This window comes from Triturus cristatus, chromosome 4_1, assembly GCF_964204655.1.
Source record: "Triturus cristatus chromosome 4_1, aTriCri1.1, whole genome shotgun sequence".
In the NCBI taxonomy this organism is placed as follows: Eukaryota; Metazoa; Chordata; class Amphibia; order Caudata; family Salamandridae; genus Triturus; species Triturus cristatus.
In genome coordinates this window covers 1,146,764,811-1,146,780,325 of record NC_140585.1, presented here as the reverse complement: position 1 = coordinate 1,146,780,325, position 15,515 = coordinate 1,146,764,811, and the positions used below count along the sequence as shown (strand labels likewise).

Here is a 15,515-nt window from a genome sequence, read left to right as displayed (position 1 = left end):
TTCTCGCCTGGGGGAGCGCGATCTAGGGCGCTGTCTCTCAGGTGACTTCTCGCGTGCTTGGCTGGGAGGACTCACTCTGTCTACTTCGTCCACCAATCTTTGAAGAGGAGATCTATGCGCCAGACTGGCATACTCTTGCATCCTCCTTGTCGCCCCTGAGTCCTGCCAGTGACGTACGGGCAGCAGCCATCTGGGCGACAGCTGAACCGCAGAAGTGGTCTCGCGTTGTCTTGAAGGCGACCTGCGGACATTGCTAGCAACTTCTCTCCGTGAGAGACCTTGCGGAGTAGCTGACCTTGGAGAAGCCCCCTTGGATGAGTGCGAGGACGAATGGCGCGAAGCTGCCTCCGTCACTAAGACCACCGATCCATCCTCAGACCTCACCGAGGACTGTCTCGACGTCGATCTGGGCTCCTGCCTTCCTGCTGGTCGGGCCTCTCGTCTGCTCGACGTCGAACGCCGTATCGACGGCGACCGGTGTCGATGACAAGCAGGCGAAGAATGTTGCCTCGACGTCGAACGGCGATGTGAAGTCTACGACGGAGGGACTCTCTCTCTCTCTCTCTCTCTCTCGAGGCCGAACGTCGTCTAGACGACGGCGGAGCTGCGTTCAATCTCGCCATTGACGGTCTGCACGACGACGGCTGAGGGGTATTTCTCGCCCTTGAAGCCGAACGCCGTCGAGACGACGACGGAGACCTCATCCTCGATGCCGATCGTCGCCTGGTTGACGACGGCGGAGCTCTCGACGTCGATCGCTGATGAAACTGCGACGACAGAAGTGAGCCTGCCCTCGACGACGGAGGGGTGACACTCCTCGATGCCGATCGTCGCCGAGTCGATGACGGCGGAGGGTCTCTGCTCCTCGACGCCGATCGTCGCCGGGTTGACGACGGCGGAGGGGTCTTGTCTCTCGACGCCAATCGTCGTCGGGTTGACGACGGCGGAGGGGTCTTGTCTCTCGACGCTGATCGTCGCCGGGTTGACGACAGCTGACGAGTCTTCGACGTCGACCACGTACCTTTTCTCGACGGCGAGCCCGCTGTCGAAGGTCTTTTCTTGGAAATATGACCCACCTGAAGATCTTTTTTCAGCGCCGAGCCCGACGCTAAAGCAGAAGGATGCGAGGACTTGCTTCTAGAAGACGTTCTAGACCTCTTGGAGCCCTTCCTTACCGGAGATCTTCCTCTAGATGGTTTACCTGCCAGGCCATACAGGCGAATTCTTTCCCTGTCCTTCAAAGTTCTTCTGGACAGGTTCTGGCAGTGAGGGCAGGTCTTAGGATCATGGTCCTCCGGTAGACAAAGGATACAGACCCTATGATTATCAGTTTTGGCCTTCTTTTTGCCACAAGAAGGGCAAGGGTCAAAAAGAGATGGCATTTTAAGATATTAAAAAATGCCCAAACCTGTCAAAAAAGACAGCTTCTTACTTTAACTGAAAGATGTTGAAGTAAGGAATAAAAGTTGTCAAAAGTGAAAATATTTTCTGACAAAAATCAGAAAAGAGTGGAGCTGTGTTGCCAGGATCCTTCCTGAAGGAGCCGGAAAGAACAACTGACCTGTCACCCCTGAGGCATGATGGGAAGCTGGGGGTCAGGTGTGCCTTAAAGGCACGGTGTCAGTTTATTGCTATGCAACTACAGGTTAGCTTTTCAGTCTTTTTAGACTGGGTGTTTGCAATGCAGCCTGGGAGCTTCCTATGCTTTCAGTGATTTATGAGGATTTCTACTGTTTGCTGAGCATTAAAACAGTTTCTAAACACATTTTGCTATTGTTTCTCCTGTTTCTAATGCATGTTTTTCATGTATGGTAGAAATTCCTTATGGCATGATTCAGCTCTGGTGTTTAGTAAGATATATATATATATATATATATATATATATATATATATATATATATATATATATATATATATATATATATGCGCGCTCAGTCCCAGTCACATCACAAACTTAGGAAAGCACTCACGGGACACTTCTGCAGTTCTTAGGTCATTTATTGCATAGCGAGCATGGAAAACATGACGCGTTTCGGCTATGAGAGGATGTTATTGTAACATACCTATGGTTATCTAACGTATCAAGTGATTTAAATGACCTCCATATTGCTAGACATTTATTAGTTGACATCGATCTGCCGATACACGGCTTTATTTTTGTCATTTTTGAGGGACACCACATGCCCATATATGGCGTTATGTGTGAAGTTTTTAATCTTACTTCGAGTCTGGGATTGTTTTTTAATGCCGATATACGGCGAAATAAGCAATATTATTTAATTGTTTTGACATTCCAAAATGGCGATGAATTACCAATAGTGATTCTTCTAATGTGATTGTCCTTCTATGATGTCTATGAATTGTGATGTCATGTGATCCACGTAACGTTTTCATTTAAATATGCCGTTTCTTTGGCGCGAAATTTGTAACAACATCAGACTAAGGCATAGCCGAAACGCGTCATGTTTTCCATGCTCGCTATGCAATAAATGACCTAAGAACTGCAGAAGTGTCCCGTGAGTGCTTTCCTAAGTTTGTGATGTGACTGGGACTGAGCGCGCATTTATTAACGCGAATGCACCTTCGTGTTTTAAAGCACCCGTCTTTTGAGTGCGCTGGTTTGGAGGTGCAGTGGGAGCGATGATATATATATATATATATATATATATATATATACACATATAATATAGTGTTTCCGGGGTCCCACGCATGGGCTTATGACTATTGATGAGGATCCCCTGGAAGAGAACTTATGAGTCCTGCGTGTTTCCATTGCTCATCTCAGCCCCCACCAACATAAGTTGTAATATCTTAGCCACGACTGCCAGATTTTACTGAATTTTTTGGGACACCCTCGGGCCTGGTATGTTGTTTGCTCAGCCCCCCTGTATAGATTCATACTGGCCTGCCATTTCACCATATTGGGCAAGTCTGCTCTTCCCCAGTACTTAGCGATGTATCTTTTTGCAACTATGAGTCCCAAATTGCTCAGTAGAAGTTTATTTCTGGGAATATCAATGTGTGTGGGGATGCCCAGGAGAATATATTTTGGGTCCATTGGGATCAGTGTTTCTAATATGGCATTTAGTTTCTTCACTATGCGTGACCAATATCTGTGCACTTGCTGACATTCCCACAGGGTATGTATATAGGTACCATGGTCTGTTATGCAGCGCATACAGTTGGGCGTTTCTGCCCTGCCCATTGCATGAAGTTGCGCCCTATCATGATAAAACCGGTGCACAATTTTAAACTGTATCAACGTTAAACAAAGCTTGATCGCTACTTCCCTTGGATGTATCAGCACTGCCTCCCAATCAATGTCCTCTAGCGAGCCAGTGGTTTCCTCCCATTTACGCCTGAGGGCTAACAGTCTATCTGGAATGTTATTTATTCAGGTTTTATATGTCCAGGAGAGTGCCTTTGAGGGTATCTCCTCCTGTAACAGCCGGCCTTCTAATTGTGCATATTCAGGGAGTTCTGCAATATTAGGTATTTGTGCCTTCCAAGCATGCTGTAATTGTAGATATTTGTATTGTTGCTTATCTGACAGTTAATATTCAGCCTGCAGATCTGTAAAAGTAATTCAGTCCCCTCTTCTTATTATGTCACCTAGCGTTGAGATCCAGACTGTGTCCCAGCCCCCAAACCTCTGCAGTTTCGACAGTTCTGGTAATCGCCTGCCCTCCCATAACGGTGTAGCTTTGGTAGGTTTCTTGCCCAGGTCATCTGCCGTTCCGCCCCTTTATCGGTTTCGAGCATTCTGTGTGTAGCAGGTAGTAGGCTTCGTACCCCAGCGCCCCCATATAAGTAGTGAAGATAGAAGTGTTTCCAAATTGAAGCCTCTCCAGGGCATATGTGGGGTGATCTTCCGGAGCGTGGCACCATTCATTGATTGCGGTTATATGTGCCGCCCGGTAGTAGGCTTGGATGTCCGGCAGGGCTATTACCCCGTTATATTGGCTACGCTGTAATGTATGCAACGCCACCCTGGGGTAGACCCCATCCAACAGGAATCTGAGCAGTAAGTCATTGATTGTCTTAAAGACCATTTCCTGGATTTTATGGTGTGTGTTTTGGAGTATGTACAATAGTTTAGGGAGCATTATCATTTTGTACAAGGCCGCTCTCCTCAGCAGCATCAATGGGAGACCTAGCCATCTAGCAACGTCTTCCCGGAATTCCACCATGACTCATTTAATGTTGTGTGTGAGGCAATCAGCCTCATTGATAGATGTGTACAGCCCCAAGTATTTAAAGCCCTTGTCAGTCATGTGTAGATGTTCTGGTATTAAGTGTGTGTCAATAGAGCCTTCTACCAGGTAGAGACTCGACTTCCCCCCACTGGTCTTAATCCAAAGTCCAACTCACAAATTAGAGGAACCAGCAAATGCTCAACTATAATATTATTAAATAATTCTCATTCTAATATAAGAAATGTTCAGAAATCTCTTTAATGCTTGCATTTAGCCACAAAATGGGCTTCAGATCAAATATAACTACGATTTAATTACGTGATCTCATACCTCGTAAATGAAGATATCAAAGACCCGGGTGGCCACGGGCAGAGGGAAGGTGGTAAGGAAGAGTGTGAGGAACCAAGATGAAGCATACATCGATGTGTGGAAGCTCTGAGACCGAAAGTGGATGTTCAGTTCAGGCAGCTGTTCCTGGAGGAGAATAACAAAGACAAAGAGGAGGGAAAAAAGGTATGATTAAAAAAAAACACAAGGTAAGGTTATTTGGGGATGAAATAAGTACAAAAGTCAAAACCATTAACAAACAAAAGAAATGGGAGAAGGATAAAGTGGGGAGAGAAACACATGAAATGGCAGAACAAAGTAAGGAGGACCAGAACAAAATGAAGACACACAAGGGCAGTGCAAGGAGGGAGAATGATATAGAGATTTAGTAGGACAAGTAAAGAAACGCCAGTGAGAAGAGACAGAATAGCAAAGCGAAAACAATGATGGCAAGTAGAGGAGAAGAACAAAAATGTTGGTTTATTGTTTCAATGTGAGGAGGGTGCTAAGGACAAAGTCAGTAATGAGGCAGAAAAAGAAACATCTTGAATTTATTTTCTGAGATGAATAAAACATTTCTGCCCCTAAACCTCCCATTTTGAATGAAGTGATTTAGTATAGTCAGGCCTGGTAAAGCTAAACTGATTCTCATTTACAAGTAAAACCTTATACTTTTTGATGTTCTGAAACCTGAGTTTAGAACACAGTGTTTCAGAACTCAGCTTAGAGCACAGTGTTTCAATGAGAAAAAAACTAAGAGGCAGTGTGAACACAGGGATGAAACTTCACATAGATAATTTTGGATTCCTTGGGAAATATTCAGAAGAGTACCTAATTTTAGGGGATGATGGATAGAGTATACTTAAGATTCGCCATAAAAGGAGGAGCAATAGGGATTTCAGGGATTTTTCATACTTAAATAAATAAATAAATAAAACACATATTAACACAGTTGTCATGAAAACCGATGGGAACATAAATGAAGATGTTCCTGCTCTTCCCTCATATAACAAAGACAATGAGTAGCCAGAGGAGGTGCAGTAATCTGGCCTGCACTACTGTCAAGTTTTGTTTCTTTGTATCTTTGTTGTTGGGTCTTCTTTGCAAAACAGAGGGCCTGCACCAGGTAGACATGTCACTGGCACAGGCTGAGGTATTGGCGCTGGGTCAAATTCTGGCATTCAGTTGAGGCAATGGCAGCAAAGGAGGTGGTAATGACATGTGTCTAGGCTGTAGATGAAATATTTGATTTACAATTAGTGATTCCAAAAATTAGTTGGAAAGCATGGCTTTGCAAATCTGAAATTAGGTGGTGTGAATAATTCTCTGAGAGGTTTTTACTTGATGCTGAGGAGTTAAGGCAAAGATTGGCAGGAAAATATCTTAATGTTTCTTTGATGTTAACAAAGGAACAAGAATGCCAGTTTTCCGCCCTCTTGCATTTAATGTTTCCATTTAAAGAAAACGTTCCTCATAGCAATCTATGAGACCTACTTGAGGATGCACTGAGAGTGCTTATTGGGGAACACTAAATCACTCTGGCGCAATGATCATGAAATGTCAAATATGAAAGGGCCCAACCCACGGACAGTTTATGGTCTAGAACTCTGGGAAACTTGGACAGGGCACATTTAAAAAGTGGTAGATACCTCCAACATAATCTTTTGCAAGAATTCCTGGCATGCAAAGTAAAGCCTGAAGGGCACCTCAGGGTGAACACGTTTCAGGCCGATAGGACATCTAGGGGATATTTCAGTTTTCACTGGAAAGTCCTTTCCTGTGAGGGGTCCAAACAACAAATTTAACATAAGTTAGGAATTTTGTAAAGTGCATGGCTGCCCGAAGGATTCCCAGCGCTAGGTAGTCGAACTGCGGCGGGGAACTATGCCTGTTAAGGTTACTGGGGGAATAGCCATATCTTAAGCTTTTTCCTAAATCTGAATTCCTCATTTAGCAGTCTTAATTTGCGGAGCAAGGTATTCCAAAGCTTAGGGACGAGATGTGTGAAAGATCTGCCACCCCATCTTGCTCTCTTGATTCTTGTAGTTCCTAAGGAAGCGTTCTTAGGACAATCTTAGACTTCTAGAGGGGATTTGTGGCAGGACCACGCTTCTGATTTTAGGGGGACCTCTATTATTTATTGTTTTATGTGCCAGGTAAAGGGTCTTTAATTTGATCCTTGGATCGATAGGAAGCCAATGAAGATGTTTCAAGTGCTCCCTTACTGATTCGTGATGTGGAGTTTGGCAAGGAAGCCTAGCTGCCGCGTTTTGCACGGTTTGGAGTCGCTTTATAACATATTTTTGAGAACCCAGGTAAAGGGAATTACCATAATCCAGGTGGAAGACCACCATGGATTGAATTACCGTTTTCCTTAAATGCTCCAGTATAAGCACCAAAACATTCCTGATCATTCAGAGTAGAACAAAATATGTGCCTGCCAGCTTTTTTGTGTGTTCATCCATTGTTTATTCTTTGTCCAACCATATTCCCAAAATCTTAATGGAGGAATTGGGAACAGGAGAGTTCCCCATTCAACTTGGCCAACTAGACTGAGGCTTGGGGACAGCATTGTTCCCCAGAATCATCAGCTCTGTCTTGTCACTGTTTAGTTTCAAGAAGCAATTGGTCCTCCATTTAGCCATTTTTTCCAAACAAGATGCTAGCTGTTGGAGTTCTAGGTTTGTGCTATAGTCAAAGGAGACCACCAACTGCATATCTGCATAGGAAACTATGAACAGGCCAAACTCCTGGACAATTTCTGCCAGTGGCCACATGTAAATATCAAATAGAGTGGTGCTAAGTGATGAGCCCTATGGCACTCCGCATACCGATGGCATACTGTCAGAAAAGCACATGGATTCCATAACTTGGAAGGATCTATCCTTTAAAAAGGATGCAGGCCAATCCAGAGCTTTTTCCTGGATCCCCACCTCCCTGAGCCTGTTCAGCAAGATAACGTGATCTACAGTATCAAAAGCAGCGCTCAGATTCAAGAGCAAAACTGTGGCTGAGCCACCTTGGTCAAGTATGCTTTTAAGCTCCTCAATAACCACCAGGTGGGCGGATCCAGTGCTATGCTGAGAATGAAAGCCCATCTGTGTAGGGTGAAGACAATGATTGTCTTGCACTAAAACAGACAACACTTGGTATATATATCTCCCCAGGAGTTTTCCTACGAAAGGTAGCAGTGAGATAGGACGGTAGTTATTGGGCAACGTCAGGTCTAGATGTGGTTTCTTAAGCAGCCATCTAATGATTGCATATTTCCAATTTTTTGGGACAACTCCAGAGTCTAGTGAGCGATTGAGAATTTCAACTATCGATGGGAGGATGGACTACATGCCTTTAGATAGAACGTGGGGGTGTGCTAGATCTAAAGGAGACCCTGATTCAGTCTTACTCATAAGGGTCCATGCAATGACTTCATTCGAAGGTGGAAAGGAAGTTAAAACAGATATAGTTGGGGTCACCATAATGTCAACTGCTTGACTTGGATCTGTCCCTGTACCACATCAAAGTGAGTGGTAGATGTCTATGACCTTTATCTGAAAGAAGACCGCTATCTCACTGCATCTTTTCTTGGAGGATTGCGGGAGGGTGTTGCCCTGGTTTAGAGTTGTCAGAGCTTTGACAAACTTAAAAAGTTCCTTCCGGTAATTTGAAGCCTGGTTTATCTTTTCCTCAAAACATTGGGCCTTGGCCTTTTTAATTTCATTTATGTTTAGTTTATTTAGATTTATAGAGTGCCTGGTTACACCAGCTGGTGTGTCCCCGCGCTGTTGATTGCCACTGATAATTCTCAGAAAAATTATTGATCTGCAGTTAATAGGTAGTTACGTATCTACTGTGAAAAAAGCCATGTTTTCAGCTTCTTACGGAAGATCTTCTCCAAAGATTCCTTCCGGAGGGACATGGGTAGTTCATTCCAGCTCTTAGCTGTCAGATACCTAAATGATCTTGCGCCCATATGAGCTCTTTTTATCCTAGGGACTTTGACCAGATGTGTTCCGGTAGTTCTTAACTGGCGTTCTGGTTTGTATACAGAGAGTAGGTTATGCAAATAGGTAGGGTCTTTCCATTGCAAGATACAATGACTAAAACATAGTGCCTTAAATGTGATACGTTTTTGAACAGGTAGCCAGTGTAGTCTCTTTAGTGCGTTTTCCGAGGATGCCCTTCTTGGCAGGTTCAGGGTCAGATGCACGGCTGCATTATGGATGGACTGCTACTTCTGCAATCATTTTTGTTGCTTCCAGCAACAGCACATTCCCATAATCCAGTCTTGCTGTGACCAGAGCATGGATCAGGTTTTTTCTTCATGATATAGGCAGAATGTCTAAGATTTTCCTGAGGATTTTCAAGATTCCGAAACATTTCCCTCTTGTTCTATTGATCTGAACATCAAAAGATAGTTTTGAATCCATCCATATTCCCAGGTTTTTTACTTCCGACTTTGGGGTTGGGACTGGGCCAAGCATAGTTGGCCAGCATGCCGGAGACCATATTGATGGAGCAGTTCCTTCTATAATCACCTCAGTCTTACTGCCATTTAGAATTAAGTAATTGTCTGACATCCATCCAGCTAGATCTTTCAGGCAGGCTGCAAAGCTGTTAGCTGCTTGCGGTGAGTTGGGTGTCAGCGTGACTACTAGCTGGGTATCGTCGGCATACGACACAATTGATACTCCATGTTTTTCTACAATATCAGCTAAGGGGGCTACGTACAGATTAAAAAGAGATGGGCTCAAGATTGAGCCCTGCAGCACCCCCTGTGCTAGTGTGATGGTTTTTGATGTGTATGCGGATTGTACCACTTGGAAGCTACGTCCCTGAAGGTAAGTTACCATCCAGTCCAACGCAACTCCCCCCACACCTCCTCTCCTAAGTCGGTGTATGAGCATCTTATGTGACACCGTATCAAACGCTGCCCTGAGGTCTAATAAGACCAGCGCAGTCGTTAATCCTTCGTCTACTCTCTTCCGTATCGTCTCCGTAGCACAGAGCTGGGCTGTCTCAGTTGAATAAGCTGGCCTGAAACCTGATTGGGTAGGTTGTAAAAGTTTATTTTCCTTTACGAGGCCTTCTAATTGTGTATTGACCACTTTTTCCGCAATTTTGGAGAAATATGGTAGCAGTGACACCGGCCGCAAGTTTGTTAAAATGTTCCCATCCACTGTGGGTGTTTATTCTCAGTGGGCGAACCATTGCCTGTTTCCATGTGTTAGGTAGCTGACCCTCCAGGAAAGAAATGTCCAGCAGTTGTTGAATGTAGGGGAGTATTACCTCTAGCCCTGCCCTGATCACTTTAGGCCTAGCTGGATCATTCGGGGATCCTGATCTTATACTATTTACTATCTTTTTCAGATCTTCTGTAGGGGGAGAGCAGAATTTTTAAATATTGTTTTAAGCCCATACCTGTACTTGTTCATTGTCTTGAATGTCACCATTTCGAGCCTTCTCATCAAATGTTTAATACATTTTGGATACCTTCTCCGCAAAGAAGTCTGCAATCTTATTGCATGATTCTTCCAAGCCGAAGGGTAATGTGGATGTCCTTTCTAATGAGGATATCTCTTTAAGAATACCAAATAATTCCTTTGATGAGTTCTCAGCTAACTCAATCCTCTCTGCGTAATAAGAAGCCCTGGTTTTCTTTATAAGCGCATGGTACTGTCTGAGCTTAACTTTATATGCTATTTTTTCTGACTCCAAGAAACCCCTCCTCCATATCCTCTCCTGCTTTTTAGACGCTTTCTTTGCCTGCCTTAGTTCCTCATTAAACCACGGCGCACTCTTGGATTGCCTATATGGTGTGCTAGTGGTCCACGGCGCCACCTTATTTAAGGCGTTTGTAATCCACTTATCTACTCTTTGGCTTGCTTCATTGATATTATTACTTAAAACGGGAAGCTTTGTATGTAGGGCCTGTACGAAATTGTTCTCATTGAATTTAGCCCATTTCCTACGTCTATCAATAGAGGGTTGATCCACTTTTGTGGGTGGCCTTATTATCGGGATATAAAAAGTCACAAGATAATGGTCTGACCATGGGACTGTCATTGGATGTCTTACAGAAAGACAATTAGAGAAAATGGGGTCTAGTAGATGCCCCCGTTGGTGTGTTCCCCCTGTGGCTCCTGACAAAGTTTGTACTGCTTTACACATTTCATTGTCAAAGGGTAGATTTAGGTCTCCCAAGACTATCAAGTTTTAGTGGTACAGAGCTGGTTGAGTCAAATGTTCCAAGACGCTTTGACTAAAGTCAGTACATGCTCCCGGCGGTCTGCAGATTAAATAGCCATTAATTGTTTGTTTGTCATTTGGTTTTAGTGAAAAAGAGGGCGCCTCTATGTTGACCTCCACCATTGTGCAGTCTAGTGTCAGCTTATGAATTATGGCTATCCCCCCACCCTTCTTTTTAGTGCGATCCACCCTGAGCATCCCATAGTCCAATGGAAGTGCCTGTAAAATATCCGGTGCAGAGGATTCTTGTAGCCATGTTTCTGTAAGAAACAGGACATCTGGGTTTTCCTCCATAATACAATCATGGATTTCTATTTTATGCTTACTCAATGATCTACAATTAATCAGAAAGCATTTCAATTGCTGTGCTAGCTGTTTAATATCCTGTTTCATGCCCTCAGCTTGAAGCAGTTTGAATATAAGTCTCTTGTTACTGACGCTGCCAAGACCATGTATAGGGAGCAGCAGGGTAGGTTGTATGATGCCGGGGACAAGGCGGGTAAACTGATTGCTTGGTTGGACAAGAAGGAGAGAGTGAATCGTGTGGTCCCGGAGCTTCGGGTTTCGGATGGAGTGTGTGTGACTGACCCTGGTGAGATTGTGGAGTGTTTTGCTGACCACCTCCGGGCGGTGTACTCCCCGGTATCTGATAGAGATGAGGATGACTCTCGTCTCTTGCTGCGGGATATTGCCTTGCCCGGCTTATCCGTCGAGGATCGTGAGCAGATGGAGGCCTCCCTGTCTGTCGACGAGATCGCTACCGCGATTCGTTCCCTTCGCTCGGGCAAGGCTATGGGCCCCAACGGACTGCCGATTGAACTGTATAAACTACGCCCGGATAAAATCGCGCCCTTCCTCCGTCGTATGTTTCTGGAGTCGCTCGAGCGGGGTTCCCTTCCCGACGACCAGCGTCTGGCTACCATAGTTGTGATTCCCAAGGACGGTAAGCCACGAGACCGCTGTGCCTCATATAGGCCTATTTCCCTACTAAATGCCGAACCGAAAATCCTTGCCAAGGTCCTCGCTAATCGCTTGCTGAGAGTTATATGTGATCTGATACATCCGGATCAATGCGGCTTTATCCCGCATCGTAATACCGCTCTCAACTTGCGGCGTCTCCATGGCGTCCTCGCTAGGGCGGAGTCCTTCTCTGAACCGGCCATACTGGTTTCCTTAGACGCCACGATGGCCTTTGATACCATCGAGTGGCCATTCCTTTGGGCCGTCTTGGCGAAGTTTGGCTTTGGGGAGGGATTTATTAGTTGGGTTAAGCTCCTCTATGCTGGACCAATGGCGCAGGTTGTTGTCAATGGGCGGGTTTCTCGGCCCTTCGCTCTCGGGAGGGGTACTAGGCAGGGGTGCCCGTTGTCCCCTCTGCTCTTTGCTCTCGCCTTGGAGCCGCTCGCTGCCTGGCTCCGCCTGGAGCCCTCGATCAGAGGGATCCGGTGGGCCCCGGGCTTCGAGGATCGGGTCTCGTTGTACGCGGATGACATTCTTTTGTACCTCACCTCGCCGCGGAAGTCGCTCAATGTGCTTTTTGATGTTCTTACTTCCTTCGGGAGAAATTCGGGTTTGATAATTAACTGGTCCAAATCTTGCGTGTATCCTATCTCCGGTGGCCTTCCTCTCTTGCCGCCTCGGCTTCCGATCCAAACATCTCAATCCGGCTTTAAATACTTGGGGGTGTACGTTTCGTTGGACCCGGCGGCCCGCTACGAGCAGAATCTCCTGTCTCCCCTCCGGCGTTTGAGGGTGGATACGGCTCGGTGGTGTAAGTTGCCCTTGTCTCCACTTGGTCGCGCAGCACTGTTTAAAATGATGTCCCTTCCCAGATTTCTTTACGCACTCCAGAACTCCTTCGATATCATTCCGGCGGCCTACTTTAGGGAAGTGGAGAGTTTGCAGAGGAGACTGGTTTGGGACGGTCGTGCGCGCATCGCTTTGGCAAAGCTGACTCTTCCCTGGTATGACGGGGGCATCGCGCTTCCTGACATTAGAAGGTACTATTGGGCCTCCCAGCTGGCTGCCATTAACCATGCTACGTACGCTCCTGGTTCGAACCCGGCATATGAGATGGATAAATTCCTGCTTCCCGGCGGTAACTATAACAGAGCGCTTTACTCTCGATCTGTCGGAAGGACCCTCACGGGCCCTACTAGGATTGCGGTATGGGTGTGGAGGGCGGCGAATGTAGCTGTGGGCTGGAGTGAGCGTTTAACGTGTACTACTCCTTTATTCGCCTCAGAGCGCTTGGGAAGCCTCTGGACAACGAAAGGCTTTGAGCACTGGGATACGATCGGCATTAGCAGAGTGGGGGACCTATGGGTTAAAGGCGCGGTTAAATCCTTCGCGGCGCTTCAGAGCGAGTACGAGCTTAGTGAAAGGGAGTTCTTCCGCTATGCCCAGGTTCGGCACGCCCTGCTCTCGGTCTTTGGGGAGGGGACCACGGTCCCTGTTTCTTCGCCTCTCGAGGACCGTATACTCGACGGACACGTCCCCGACAGTACTATCTCCCTGATTTATAAAACATTTATAAATAATCGGGCTGATCTCTTGGTGCGACTTCGGGAGGCGTGGACGGGTGATGGGGTTGAGTTGGACGACGAGGACTGGCAGTCTGCGCTGTCATCCCCTAAGGAGGTTGCCATCCCGGCCCGTCTCCGTCTGGTCCAGCTTAAGATTCTCCATCGTGTCTATGTGACGGGTCCCCGTTTGGTCTCGATGGGGTTTTCTGACGACGGGCTCTGTAAGCGTGGCTGCGGGCTCAGTGCCACCTTTCTCCACATCCTCTGGGAGTGCCGCGAGGTGGCGGAATATTGGCGCCAGGTGCATGATGTTATGAAACGAGTCACTGGGGTCGCTCTGTTGCCGGAGGTGCGCCGATGTGTTCTGAATGTGTGGGAGCCCAGTGACTATAATGCGGCCCAGGCTCGGTGGGCGGCCCTTGGGAACATGATCGCGAAGAGAGATATTGCGCAGCTTTGGGGTTCTCAACGGCCTCCCACCGTGTCCGTATGGAAGGAGAACATGGACTGGTGCATGTTCAGGGAGAAGACGGTGTATGTGGCTCGTGGTAAACCGGGGGCGTGGGGTAGAACCTGGGGTCAGTGGAATGTGTATCGAGGGACTATCTGTTCTCCCCCCCTGGTGGATACGTCTGAGGTTGCCTTGTCCCCCTGATCCTTGAGGGTTCCTTGCTTAATTTGTTCATCTGTGTATAGATTTGGTTTTCCCGTGGCCCCCCCTCCCTCTCAGACTCCCCTCCTTTTTATTGACCACCCTAGGGTGGTCGGGTGTGGAGTTCCTCTACTGTGGTTAGACGCCCTTTCAATGTTTTTCGCCTTGCTTTTTGTTTTTCTTTACTTTTGTTGATATTTATGTAAAAAGGGTATATCCTGACGTCCCTTTTGTGCAGTCTGATCTTCTGTAATTTAGCGGAGCCCCTGTGGGCCAGTCAATGTTTTTTGACCTGCTCGATCATTTTTTTTTTTTTTTTTTTTGAAAAAGTTTTTATTGAACAATAATTCGGTTACAAGTATGGGCCTACAACCACCCGGGCCGGCCGCTAGGTACATAAGGAAATATACACATATCAAGGCAACAATCAGTTCCCAGGGCACTGCCCCGCAGTGGCTCAAGATAGTTCTCGAAGAACAGCAAGCGTCAGTCCAACAATAACAAAAACAAAAGGAAAAACAATAAAAACAAAAGGCGAGTTATGAGGGAAACCAGTGCGGGTCAGGCTCCCCCCGGGAGACTCCAGTCAGGACAATTGAGCAATCCGCTAAAGAGAGGAGTACCGGGAGGCCGGGGACGGAGGGGGGGGGGAAGGGGGTCAAGGGAGATGAACGTCCAAATGTAGTTGTTACAAAAAGCGCCAGGAACCATCAAGGGTCAGGGGGACATGGCGATATCAGTGTCTACCAGGGGGGGCGTACAGATGCCTCCGCGATATGCGTTCCATTGCCCCCAAATTCTACCCCATGCCCCCGGCTTGCCACGGGCCACATACACTGTCTTCTCCCTAAACATACACCAGTCCATATTCTCCTTCCATACTGACACGGTGGGCGGCCGTTGAGCGCCCCAAAGTTGCGCTATATCCCTCTTGGCAATCATGTTCCCTAGGGCCGCCCACCGAGTCTGAGCCGCGCTGTAGTCATTGGGCTCCCACACATTCAGGACACAGCGACGCACCTCCGGCAGCAGCACAACCCCAGTGACCTGTCCCATAACCGTGTGGACCCGGCGCCAGTAGTCCGCCACCTCGCGGCACTCCCAAAGGATATGAAGAAAGGTGGCGCTGAGCCCACAGCCTCGCTTACAGAGCCCGTCGTCGGAAAATCCCATCGAGACCAAGCGCGGACCCGTCACATACACCCGGTGGAGGATCTTGAGCTGTACCAACCGGAGACGAGCCGGAATGGCAACCTCCTTGGGGGACGACAGTGCAAACTGCCAATCTTCGTCGTCCAGTTCGACCCCATCCCCAGTCCAAGCCTCCCGAAGGCGCACCAGGAGGTCCGCCCGGTGATTAATCAATTTTTTATAAATTAAAGAAATAGTACTATCAGGGACATGTCCGTCAAGTATGCGGTCCTCGAGGGGCGAAGAAACAGGGATCTTGGTCCCCTCCCCGAAGACCGAGAGCAGGGCGTGTCGAACCTGGGCGTAGCGGAAGAACTCCCTGTCGGTCAGCTCATATTCGGCCTGGAGCACCGCAAAAGTCTTGACCGCGCCCTTGTG

General features: G+C 47.1%; 1 protein-coding gene across 2 annotated transcripts in view; it reads right to left on the bottom strand.

Annotated features, from left to right (window-relative positions):
* EVI5L (ecotropic viral integration site 5 like) overlaps positions 1-15,515 on the bottom strand; it is a 1,383,225-nt gene that overhangs the window by 687,990 nt on the left and 679,720 nt on the right. For both annotated transcript variants that reach the window (XM_085654281.1, XM_085654282.1), the window contains exon 8: positions 4,527-4,670. In XM_085654281.1, the coding sequence (XP_085510407.1) occupies positions 4,527-4,670 (144 nt within the window). The remainder of the gene's footprint in view (positions 1-4,526; positions 4,671-15,515) is intronic.